The following is a 13,703-nucleotide window of genomic DNA, read 5'->3' as shown; positions in this document are numbered from 1 at the left end:
TTCACATCGTCATCGCAATCATTGTAATCATCACTACAACCATCATCACCAACATCACCATCGTCACCACCACTATCACCATCTAATTGTTATATGTCAAGTAAATGCTTGGCTTAAAGTAACTATTGACTTAAAAGTAGACAAGAATGAGAGCGACAATAATGATATTGGGATACATTTTTAATTTTCAAGTGTGTAAATTGTGCTGGACCGGTATAAAAGTACATGGATTTTAAAGTTCCCTTTGTCTAACTGACGTACAATAAAGTTTATAAAACTATTTCTTAATACTTATTTAGATAGATTGCTATACATGAATGAGAACGATTTAGTCACTAGCGCTGAAATTGGTATTTAAGTCGATTTTTTGCTAAAATGGAGATGCAGGAGCCCCTTCTCACGTGTACGAAGGGTGAAGGTGATGCGGTATGAACTTTTGTTATTAGGAGGCTTTTAGTTGAATTGACACTAATGATAAGAAAAATTGAAACACATTTTGTATTCCCAAGAAAACATGTTTGTTTATAATAAATTGGAAAATTAGGGTATGTATTCGACGTGTAAGTTATTAGAATTTATCCTCGATGGGACATATTGCGATTTCCACGAGAGTTTTTTTTTCTTAAAATTGGAGCGACGTGGAGCTTCCATGAATGAGAAATTGCCCACTTTTTTAATTTTGATTTATTGCTGTTACGTAGTAAAATAGTATTTTTATATGTAACACAGACTAAGTAATTAAGCAATCATATTAAATAAATAATGCTTAACATTCATGTAATAACATAAAAGTTATTGAAAGGAACACATTTTTGGAGGTTATCTGAAAACGACCCTTCAGTTTTTATTTACTGACAGTAGCGACGATCGCCATAATTTTTATATTATTCTTATAAAACTGACACTGGCACAACTCTTGTAGCCGCCATAAAGAAAATAATAATAATATTTTCAGTTTGGCAGATATTTGCGTAATTAAATTTAGAAAATATTGCATACAGTATTTGAATCCTATTTTGCATATCATTGGAGCACCATAACAGTAAAATATGGTTGCATTACGGAAATTTATTCAACCAAACGTGAGTTCATCCCGGTATAAATCTTTTCCTGCGCGTACTAACCTCCATAACCGCCGTTTGAATAAATTATAAAGGATTCCAGGAGTTTTCTCACCAATTTACTACCATACTCATAGTGATATATATCTTGTGTGATAAAAAACTACCACTTAAGATTGTTTCTTTAATTTTTTTTCGCGAAATTTCTAGTTTCAATGTAACAAAATAATTTAACGAATTCTTAGGTTTTCGCGATTGCTACGTATTAGGAATGTAACATTTTTTATCTAAATCACATATATTGTTGTTGCAAACAAAACAACGTTTTGGGCTCATAGTTGCGGCTGACTTGCTCCGAAAAGAAAATGGTTTCTTTTCCAATTGATAATTTTAATTGAAATATGACGTTGTAATTACTTGTAAATAAAATACTAAAAACTACACAAACTTGTACAGCTCCTAAAGTACGGATCTTTTATTATTTCCGTTCCTTATCCTTTCCATTCAAGAGCTATTCGAATAAAACAACACTACACACACGTAGTAATTAAAGCAGCTTTGCCATTTAAAGACAATAAACTCTCTGCAGTTTCCCCATTACCTCCGTCGTAATACAACGCAATGAATAAGAGTACCGTATCTGAAGAATTAAAGGTAGAAATCTAGTGTTTAGTAGCACGGTCGTGACTTACGGCGGCGTAGCACGTTTGAATCTAGAGCAGTTACAGTAGTTAAACGTAGGCATTGTAGCCGAGTTAAAATAGAAGTGCGACAGCGTAGCACTTCTGCTCTACATGTGTAGTGGGAAACTTGACGTATTTTGACGTTTATGTTTTTTTTTGTGGTAGGGTTTTTCACTAGTAACTAGAATCAATACTTATAATATCTTTATATGAAACAATTTCCACACTGACGTTATCGTTCCAATTAGTAGGTAATAAGAGATTAATGTATGTTTTTTCAGTTGTATAGTAATATCCGAAATATTTATACGGCCAGCTCGCTTCGGAGTCATGAACTTGTGGTTCACAGAGATAATCCAGATAACAATGAGGGAACGCATTTCGAATTCACTATAGATAATGTTACTGTAAGTGTAATGTTTTTAAACTTCTTCTTGCATCGATGCCATATGCTACCATGCTTACCATCGTTGTGAAAGGATCCGCCAATTAGCGTAAGGTACTCGCACATTGTTGCCCAGGGTACGGCAGACGTACAAGAGAGTCCTGGTGATGCTCTTTTCGTGCACCTCAGTTTTTAAACAAACGTATGTGAAGGTCTGATGCGAATATACACTGCCATAGCTGTTTGGACTGTAGAAATGGAAGCCCGTAGTATTCGCCTAGCTTATCTATAACAGCTGATATTTAGGAGGGCAGTATCTTTAAAATAAACGGCATTTAATATCTTAATCCCAGTAAAAATAGTGAAAAACAATTATTACACATTATTTATTCCTACTGTTAACGTGTGACACAATATTAAATTTTTATAGATAATATATTACGACGATAAATAGAGTCTGGCCAACGAAAACGGCACAACGTATTTATTTCAAAATCTTATTATGGTAACACTATTTAACAGTCAAAAGTACTTTGACAATTCCTAATTATAAAATTTCAGTACGCTTTGCACAAGCCCGAAAACAAAAAAAACCTTGGAAGATGATAGCTGATAAGTTCGATTGTCCTTTGATGTGAAAGCTTTCAAAGGACAAACTCACTATTAATAATTATTACGATAGCGAACCGAAAAAGTATACAAAATTTGGCACTCGTGTGACGACTAGAGAGAAATTCTCTTCATTTGACATTTCTATGCGCTGCAACTTAAACCTCATAGCGCTTATGCTCGCGCCTGTAGAGATGGTTAGAGATAATTCGTAGTGACATCATTTTCGAGAGAAAATTAAAAGTTCGAAGAAGAGATAACTTTTGTCTTCTGGCTCATGCTAAGCCTGCTGTTTGCCTGACTGATTGTTGCAAGCACAAGATTTTTGTAATGTGCCAGCTTTCGTTAGCCAGTCTAGAAAAAGACGCTTGATCGTTCGCTTTCAATTGCTGAAAAATGTTGATTCCTTCGTCGCTGTCGTCGATTCACTAGTCTAGCCAGTTGTCAACACGTACACTTCTAAAGTGCACGATGCGATAGTATAGATACATAGCATGGGTATAGCTGATTAAATTTAACGATTTTAAAAAAGTCCTCAATGTTAGACGGTTGTGTACTGTCATATATAAAAGGACATCAGCAAAATGTCATCCTTAATTCACCGCCTCTTCGAAAAATTAAAAGCAGTTGTGAAATACAAACCAATCTTTGTGAAATTCCTTAGCAACCTTTGTAAAATTCATAGCGATTGTAGTATAGTTCAAAACAATCTACGTGAAATTCATGGCAATCTTCATGAAATTCTAAGCAACCTTCGTAAAATCAGTCTTCGTGGAATTCTAAACTGTAATATCTCAATACTCATATAAATCTTAATATAAATATTATGGTAATCTATATGGTAATATAATAACGTCATTATCCTAATTTTTAATTTCATGTATCACGTTGTTGTACTAAGTATTCTCTATGTTATGTTAATAGAGGAATTATCATCGCGTCCAATTAATATGGACTTAATTTATTTTAAATCACGTCAACATCGCTCATAGAACTCGCGTACAATTGTAATTAATTATGTGTAACAAAATGCAAATTACCATCGAAATGATTTTACATTTAATTTTTATGAGAACTCTAAGATTAATTGTTTTTTTTACATTTTTATTTCATACCGAAAAGCTATAAATAATGTCTGCTTTATGGTATTTAGTATGGTTCTAAACTTGTTGCGTACCTAGTTTCGTCATTATTTTCAAAAATAAAAATAATCCTCATTAACTCATCTATATTTTTCCGCAACGCATTTTATGAGTGGATTTATTTTAATATGAAAGTTAATGGAAGGTAGTCATCATCGCCCATAGACATCTATACATTAGAGGTACCACGAATAGTAATTTGGCCGAATACCGAATATTCGACCACGTTCGTTGCCGAAGCGCCGAATATTCGGCAGTCGAATGTTCGGCGTAAGATCTGTGCATTTCACGTGTGACCTGTTACGGCCTGCCTCATTGCGCTGCGTGCAGAGGTAAAGGGAGTGTGGTGTTTTTATTGAAAAATGATAAAACTGTTTTGAAGAAGTCGCTACAGATAACGTGCAAAATGATGAGGCTGTGGAAAAAGTTCTGTAGCATATGAAATTGATTTTTATTTGAAAACTGTTCGCCTAAATCGGACGGCAGAGCCTTATCAGCATCAGCAAACGCAAAGCAGTATCCAAGCCTGTCAAAATTTGCTAATATTTGTCTATCGTCTCCTGGCAATAGTGTTTATAGTGAGAGGGTATTTTCAGAAGTAGGAATTGTTTGAGGAAACGCGCGATCGATTGTTACCAACCAACAATGAAAAAAATGTTTTCCTTTATCACAACCTGTCACTGATTGATTTTAAGTATTAAAGCAATAATTTATGATTAAATACTTATTAATTATGATTTTTTCATTATTTGATATTCGGTATTCAGCCGAACAGTCGTACTATTCGACTGAATACCGTATATTAAATAAAGTGGCCGAATACCAAATTGTGGCCGAATATTCGTGGCATAACATCAGAGGATTTTTTGAGAGCCGTGTTGACTTTTTGAAGAATATATTTCAGGATGGAGACCATTCAACATTTTGCAAGTTTGAGGAAAAAACGAATGTGATGCCCGCGTGGTCTTACCGTGCCAGACGTCAAGGAATGGGCTCTAACCTCTTTCGCGTGAGGTGTCATATTCTCGGCCTTAATGAAAATAGGTCATATTATGTAAACTTACATGGATATACAATATGGCACGGAAGCTCGCTGGCAGTGATATTCTATCAGATTCAGATTCAGATTCATTTATTTCTCAAATATAACATTACAGTATAACTTGCACTACATGTCAAAGTATAAGAAATTATATTGAGATCGTCAGACAAAAATGAAAATTATAAAAAAAAACATAATAATTAGAAAATTAACTTTAACAGATATAAGCAGAAAAGCGTTGAAATGGCAACACAGTTATTTTTAAATTTTTTTTTGTAATAACCCACACACTCGACATAGCCCCGCACTAGGGAAACCCTGTGTCGCGGGTGCCATGGACACACACATAGACAACCATAAATTACACCCAAAGTCACGAGGGAAATAAATGTAGGCCATACGAATATTTTTCCTGGCCCGGGGATTGAACCTGGGACCTCTGCGTGGCAGTCCGGCTTGGTAACCGTTCAGCCAGAGAGGCAGTTGGAAATACAGAATACCAATGTTACGGGTGCTATTTTTCGCTTTATTTCCTTATTATGCTGGTAAATTATCTGTGCAATTGTTTTGCAACTTTATTAAAATTGATTCGGTACTGTCACAAGAATCAATGTTACGGTGCTGTTTTTCACTTTATTTTGATATGCTTTAACCATTTAGTTCTTCTATTGACTATATTAGCACCACTATGGGATCCTTCTATGGTATTCGCATCTAACTTCAAGTCGGTTATGCCATTGTTGGTTCAGTTGTTGCATTGACTTCTTAATCCGACAGTAATATGATATTCACACCTAACTTTACACTATCCTATTACCTCCACTAGAGTTATAAAAGCCGTGCTAAGACCAGTCAGCTCAGTCTTGATTCAATAATGAATTTAGAGAATACTAGTGAATTTAATCTCATTAAAAGCGAAGTGAAATCGGAGTTGGATTTCATTTAGCGGTCATGATTAAATTATTTCTGCAATTGTTTTGCAACTTTTTTTGAATTGATGCGGTACTGCCACATGCAAGTAAGTGAAATTAAATTAGAATATCCTTAGAACTGTCCATTGTCCACAAGTACAAAAAAAGTCTGAAAAGTGATCCATATCGGCGCATGACGTTTAGTGGGTACAATTATACAATTAGACCTAACATTTCCGAAGATTATTCTATTTGAATTTCGTAATATGTGTTCGCTGTACTCTCGAAATCAAAGCTGATTTTGTCTGATTTCCACGATAAGTAGTTCATGTCAATGTGTGAAATTATATCCCTCCGGGTATTGTGTCAGGTTGACGCCCTGTATATTCTAAGGTACGTTACTAATTTGATCGGGGATGAAAAACAAATACATATTCGATAATAGCTTTTATCTGTTGTTATTTATTTCTTATGACACAGGAATAATGTTATCCTAATATATCCATGTAGGCGTCTAATTTTACTTTCCTCTTACAGCGAATAGAAGCAATGATTAAGAATTACCCAAGAGGCAGTGAAAGGTCAGCATTAGGCGCTGCACTTGATTTAGCTCAACGCCAAATCGGCTGGGTACCCATATCAGCTATGCACAAAGTCGCACAGATGCTACACATACCGAGAATAAGAGTTTATGAATGGGCTACATTCTATACTATGAATAAGAGGTAAAGTTTACAAAACAATTACGACCAAAAACAACTGACATCAGTGTTGCAATCGCACATTTGAAGTACGTGATAAAACCCAACCTAATCGAACGAATGAAACCAATTTCGGTAGGAACCATTTCGAGAATAAAAAAAAGATAAGAGTTTATAATTAAGCTCCCCAAATATAGAGAGAGAGAGTGCATATTCGGATTTGTTGAAGTTGGAAGTGCCTTTAACCTCGACCGAACCGCTTTCGAAAAAACTCAGTGTGATCATAACTTTTAACACTCTGAAATGTCACCGTGGCTAATATTATGGTTGCGACTATTTTGCACTGTAAATTAGCAAAACGAGGCACTTTTCCACGATTGTCGAAATTTTGCGCGTGACAATTGATACAACCATAACGTACAAGCTAATGGCAGCAAAAGGCTCAGTGAGCTCAAGTATGCAGAATACTGCATATTATTGGCACACGTGACACGCCCAGTAAACACTTGTGTTTACTGTTCTCTGTTGTAGGGTAACATAGTATAATTTTACTGTTAATTACAAAGTGCATTGGCGTGGAATTCCATGCAAGCTATGCACTCACATATCGTGCGATCTTAAGAGCGGTTCTGCTTTAAATAACTTTTATTTCCAGACAATACCGAGGAAAGTACAACGTAAAGGTTTGCAAAACAACGCCATGCATGTTACGAGGTGCTGACATAATTATACGAGCAGTAGAAGAATCTTGTTGCTGTCGTGTTGGCGAACTATCTCCGGATTACATGTTTGGTGTGGACGTAGTTGAATGTCAGGGCGCATGCGTTAACGCGCCTGTCATAGCCATAGACGATGACTATTTTGTGAGTATTTCTCTAGAAATTAAAAGGTAGCTTATTTAAGATTACATCTCATTTTAGTAGGAGTTTAGGAGCTCCTTGTGAAAGAGTTAGTCCAGGAAAGTACTGCCACCTTACCTGTTTCTGTCGCCAAGCAGTAATGAGAGCATTATTGGGTTTCGGTTTTGAAGGGTGAAATAACAGGTACATGCGACTTGTCAACTTATATCCCAGGGTGACAGACGCAGTGGCAATGTCCCTCAGGTCTTTGCGATTTAAAGCCTTTGAGGTGGAATGCTGTCGCTTAGTAAAAGGCGCACGACCTATTCGTCTCGTCACTAGGCATCATAAAAAAATGGATATCGACCGTTCGTATGCCCGTAGCAGTAATGTAACTATGACTGATTTCTAGGTTGTATGCCATATCCTTAGGAGAGACATGTGCCCAAAAGTGGGATATATAATGGGATGATAGTAATAATTCTTCAGGGAATTCGCAAACAGAATGCATTCGCGTGTTCCACATTTGTGTTTTGCTTTCTTTACAATATATTCCGCCTGTAGGCGTGACGCATACAGATAACGTTCCGGCTGTGTCGGTCCATGTATGCAATTCAGCAAACAGTCATGAAGGCGGAACACGTTAGCGCCTGACTGCCTTTTGTTTGCAAAGTCTCGAACTTTATCATTCTGGTGAGAGTTTCTTAGCTGTTCCAAGATATACTCAAGTCGAAATCTTGTAATTGAACTTACAGAGTCAAATATCAGGACGTGCTGTAATACCCATTGTGTAGTCAATAGTTTTTAGTGTTTGGGTTTACCCATGTGGGATATTACCTATTTCATATAATGTCTACATTTGTGTTTTAGGAAGACTTGACATTATGCGACATTCCGAGGATTATAGGATGTTTGAAATCAGGAAATATCCCAACCCCTGGACCTCAGTAAGTATCTTTTTAATTTTACAATACTTATAAATTATATTGCAAGCAAAACGGGTGACGGGCGCTGTAGCAGTATCCCTCAAATTTTTGCGATTTTAGGCTCTGAGTGGCACTGCAACTATTATGGACAGTCGTGTCCTTACCGTCAGATGCACGGCTTGTTCGTTCCGTCACTTAGTATTATATAAAAAATATATATACCGACAAATAAAAGTCAAGGTACCTACCACACTACGACATTATTTGTATTAAATAACCACTTCCAGGCAACTTATTACATAAGCAATATTGTTATAGTAATAGTAATCAAGTATTATACTTATAGTAATTGCATTGATTACGCTGAAAAGCAACACGTATTGGTAGTTGATTTGTTTTTTCCTATTAATACATTGTTACTTAACACATTATGTATAAATTTTGGAGAGATCAAATAACGGGTAATAATCTTTTTGAGCCACAGGCACCAATATTAGCTGCTACGCGCAAGTAGCTTTTAAAACGTATTGATTAATTTTGTATTCTGCTTGTTTCAGGAATGGAAGGTTCGCTGCAGAACCGATCTGTGGGTTAACAACTTTATGGCAGCAGCCACCTGGACCTGGTTTCATGTTGCAGCCGGCTCTAAGCAGTCGTTAACAAGCAATTACCATTCCGTGTAATTATTTGATGTATACTTAGTTTTGTTGATACCTATAAACGGGTCTACTCATTATTGTGTGCGAGTGAATGAAATAAATAAATTTCTTGTGCATTAATATCCGGCAATCTTTAATAATATTTGTTGACAATTTTTAGGTCTGACCACCATGATAATCAATTATTTTTGTGAAATTACACCACCACTTTGTTATAATTATTAATACAAAGTAGAACGAACGAACACTTAGAAAAATTACATTCGGTGCGGCTGGAATCGAACCTACTTCTTCCAGCAAACCATGTCAAACGCTATGCCAACTAAACTAAACTAAAATTTTTCTATGTGCTTGTTGTAGATGTTTGTTTTGGTTTTAACGACGTTTTTGCCGCAGTGCCATCTGTGTGAAATCTATTTCTTCACTCAGCCAGGTACCTTTACAGCAACCGGCAGCTGTTAGAGATGTATTGTTATTGAATGTCATGAATATGTTGCCATTGAGGAAATGAAACTATTTTTCCGGATTTAAATCGCGTATATTTGTTTTTTCAAACAAACTAACGTCTCGTATTTCCTCTGAAGAAAAATCTCAAGCAAACATAAGTCTGCAGTACTAATTAATATGTTTTTTATCCTAATTTCCATTATTAATTAACCTTCCAGTGGTCGCATCCTTGCGCCGAACATAAGCTAACGCGCGTGGTCTGTGAGACCGCAACTTTGCGCGTTCAGTTTGAGAAGACAAATGAATATCACCATTACGTTGTATAGCACATAATAAAAATAAATCTTTTGTCTATATAAATGGAATAAAAAACATTATTTACTTATTATTTTTTTAATTTGTACTTATTAATCAAACAGTCTACAAAAATTCAAAATTTTAGTCATATGACACAAAACAACGTTAGAAATCAAGAACATAACAAAACAAGATGAAATTTTCTATCTTAATCGTTAATAGACATCATAATTATTACTATGACGAATCAAAATTATGATCAATAATAATTGCAGAAATTTGTAGGAACTCTAAAAGCACACTTATTTTTAAATGTTTTTTTTTTCATGATGTTCTACGTAATATCTTAATTCTAATATAATAAAGAAGGAAAACAAAATAAAAATCTTCTAAACATTGTTAAGAGTAGGTACAGGGTCAAGCTTGACACTTAAGACTTAAATCCAACTCTATGCCGCTTACGATAAGTACGGTCCAAGGAGAAAGTGTCAAGCTTGACGTGCTCTTGACTGTACTACGATAAGCTACTCCTTATCAGTATCAATGGTTTGACATAATCAAATCTTCATTTTCATCTTCTGTTTCCGCCTCCTCTGCGAGCCGTTCTGATTCATTGTGACTTATTGTCTATAACAAATAGCGTAATAATAAATAATTGAATATAATGTTACGTAAAATAATGTAATTTTGTAATATACGTAGGTAGATAGATATACACTTTCTTGCTCACACACAAGAACAAAAACAGTACATAGACAGCAATTAATGTGGGCAAAGGCGGATTTATCGCTAAGAGCGATCTCTTCCAGACAACCTTTGAGATATAGGAAAGCTAATCAGAGCACCAATAGCAAAATTTGAATTGTATAGATAGACAACAATTAACATTAATTTTATTAAATAATATAGTACAAATAACATGAAATACTCACCCAGGTTTCAATTTCAATTCATGAATTTTTTTGGAACACGACCGGGCGCGCGCGGAATCTGAGACCGCAAACATAAATAAAGATACATGTGCACATGCGACGAATGTCACAGGGCTACTAAGGAGAAGTACCTCATCTCCTCGAGGATATCATGGTCGCTCAACCATCTATAGTTTATAGTTTTTGTAAAATGACTAAAATAAGGTCGCTGCGGTCCCTGAGACCTCGCGCGACCAATGGAAGGTTAATAATAAATTTTACTTAATAAAAATTCATATTGTTACAATAAAATAATTTGTGAAACCAATGCAGTGTAAATTGGAATGCTTCTTTGTAAAATAAAAAATAAGGTATTTAATTAATAACTTTTGTAACTATGGTGAAAAAATAGGGTGGTTTGCATTAATATTCGACATAACTGGTTGATGACTGTACCACCTCAGTCAACCGTGAGCATGTGACCTGTAAAGGGCTCGAAACGTTGCTTTGTCTGAAAAAACAAATATACGCGACTTAAATCCGGAATCATAGTTTCATTTCCTATGTGTAACAATCGCGAAAACTTAAGAACTCGGTATGTTGCCATTTATTATGTCAGTGTGTATGTCTTGATTTCGATTTCATGTGATTAAGTTCAAGCTCAAAGGCTTTGTCTTGAACTTAATCGATTTGGAGTTCAACTGTACTCACCCATCATCAAACTAAACTTATCGAGTCATCTATGTAACGAGTGGCGTAACGAAATAGCTTGTGTTTGTTAACAGCACCTTAAGTCTGGTATTCCACATCTACTGACTTGGTGACCATCGTCGTCAGACTAAATTCATCTTCTTTTTTAGATGATTATTGTGATTACCTACTTGTGTGAGCACGTTGCAATGACAGTATTGTCCAGGTTAGATAGAAATTATTGAATTGCTCAGTATCTTCTTGAAATTATTTGTATGCAAATTAACAACATAGTGTTAACTAACAGATAATGAAGATTGGTTGTAAGGAAAAGGTCTTTTGACGCTACTGGTTCTGAAATTTACTAATCAATCATGGTTACTTAAGTCACCATGTAACAAATAAAGAAAACTCTTCTACCGAAAATAGTTGTGTATGAAAAGTTTTGAATCATCTATCACAACTGGTTGTGACCTACAGCGGTGATAGCCTCCAGAGGGAAAAGCGTACAAACTCTGTTACAAACAGAGCCTCTACCATGAGTTTACAATGACAGTGAATATGTCATCGAGTATATAACCAGAAATAGAGACGAAATGTCATTTAATTTGTTTCAAAACTATTCGGCCATATCATTACTGTGACAACTGCGCTCCGATTCGCTAGCCCGAGTTCGAAAAAATTGACGGGTGTTCTCAGTGGGTGTCGTCAACTGTTTCACTTCAAATCGACCAGTTAACTTGATCTTTGCTATAATGAACGAAATTTGCAAAATTACATATTCAATATTTAATTGCCGATGAAATGTGATTCCGTTTGTTTTGGAATTAGATGTTTTGCTGTTTTTCCCACACCACCATTATTAGAGAGTTAGAGACCTTTATTACAATAAATACAGAATATTTTTTGGAATATACGGAGACCTACAGACAGGTCAATAGTTAGCCTGTCTACATTTCAGTGCAAACGGGAGTTGATATTTATAAGAGCTGTATCTCTAATGTGTTACCAGGAATATATAGCCCTTATTTCGTCTCTGTTTCTGATTATATACTCGATGAATTATGTACACAATCGTTTTACACGGTTGTTAGAGAATCTGCCGATCTAAACCACGAAAGAAAAAACAATGGAAGCGCCTTCAGCCTCGATTACTATCAGAACAGCTGTCGCCAAATTTCAACTGTCATAGTCGTAACATTAATAAACACTACAAAATCTTAATAATGATTTGTCGTGGTTTCTAATTTATAAAGATATAACAAATTCTGGACTGTTAATATAATTTAAGCTTTACCCTGTAGGCATATCGTTGAAAGTTCAATTTTAATGTTGAAAAGTTGACGTTTAGATTTTATATTGAAGTTTCATTCAATGTGCTGCCATCTAGCGGCAATAGCTGAAAGACGACGAACGATTATCGTTATACAAAAGAAAGTCAACCATAATGCAGCGTCATAAACTTTACTTTCGTTTCTTGTAATAAAATAATCAATTACGATAAACAGAAAATAAAAATTTATTACAATTGTATAAAATAAGACTTAATCATGATATGAAACACCACCATGAATACTATCTACTCTAAATTTATGCAAAATTTTTGCGCTTAAAGGGTTCAAAATAAGGCATTTTTTTCACAATTTGCGAGGTTTTGCGAGATAACACGACCATAACATATAAGCGAAAATGGCGGCCGCGAAGTTTGCGGATCTCCGGGTACTATTGAAGCGCGTGACACACCCGCTTTGCACTCCTATTGTATTTATTGTTCTTTGATCTAAACTCATGGTAAAGAGGCAGGTTATTATTACATACCTGACTTACAATACTTGCTAATTAATCAGTAGAAAGATTATACAGGAACGTACTGAAATATCTCTGTTTATATTTCATAGCTTCTCAATTGAATAGCCTTCGGAGTAATAATAAGACGGTGGCGAAAAATTTTTCATCCTCACCATGAATACCGTTAATTAAGAAGCTACCCGCCGCCTTGATTCTTTTTTCTTTGTGACAATTTGCGCAAAGATTTTCTTCTAATTAATGTTATAATTAAATTAAGTTTATTAAATAAAAAAGTTGCTTGGAATTATTTTATCCACTGTAATATACAATGTTATCAAAGGAAACCACATTTTAAAATTTTATTTGTATAATAAAATATCTAAACCTTGTGTATATTTAGCTATTTTTTTAATAATAGTAGGTCTAAATTTCAAAAGCTTCATATATGCGACAAACATTTTAATCATAATTTCTCTTTGGGGCACTTAACCAATATTGAGAAAACCCTTACGATGAAAACTTTTTTAGCTTAGAATTAAATTAATATTGTATGAACGTTTTAATATCCTGTCAGAAAAATGCAAGTATGATATTCCAATTTTCCACATCGGA

The 13,703-nt window shown here is 35.0% G+C and overlaps 1 protein-coding gene across 1 annotated transcript; it reads left to right on the top strand.

The window, feature by feature from the left end:
• Window positions 1-927: 927 nt before the first annotated feature.
• Window positions 928-9,158, top strand: LOC113230535 (NADH dehydrogenase [ubiquinone] flavoprotein 2, mitochondrial-like). Its single transcript, XM_026464521.1, has 6 exons — window positions 928-1,082; window positions 2,026-2,151; window positions 6,371-6,558; window positions 7,190-7,397; window positions 8,244-8,320; window positions 8,857-9,158. Exons 1-6 carry the CDS (start codon window positions 1,050-1,052, stop codon window positions 8,957-8,959), a joined length of 735 nt encoding a protein of 244 aa, XP_026320306.1. The 5' UTR covers window positions 928-1,049; the 3' UTR covers window positions 8,960-9,158.
• The last annotated feature ends 4,545 nt before the right edge of the window (window positions 9,159-13,703 follow it).

Source organism: Hyposmocoma kahamanoa, unplaced genomic scaffold (assembly GCF_003589595.1).
Source record: "Hyposmocoma kahamanoa isolate Upper Pololo Valley unplaced genomic scaffold, ASM358959v1 63, whole genome shotgun sequence".
Classification (NCBI taxonomy): Eukaryota; Metazoa; Arthropoda; class Insecta; order Lepidoptera; family Cosmopterigidae; genus Hyposmocoma; species Hyposmocoma kahamanoa.
The sequence above is the reverse complement of the archived record's forward strand: the minus strand, read 5'-3'. Positions and strand labels throughout refer to the sequence as shown.

Excerpts from the sequence above, each read along its gene's own strand:
- LOC113230535 (XM_026464521.1), top strand. The coding sequence starts at position 1,050 with ATGGTTGCATTACGGAAATTTATTCAACCAAAC. Across the intron at positions 1,083-2,025 it reads GGAAATTTATTCAACCAAAC|TTGTATAGTAATATCCGAAA; the intron begins GTGAGTTCATCC and ends ATGTTTTTTCAG. Across the intron at positions 7,398-8,243 it reads CCATAGACGATGACTATTTT|GAAGACTTGACATTATGCGA; the intron begins GTGAGTATTTCT and ends TTTGTGTTTTAG.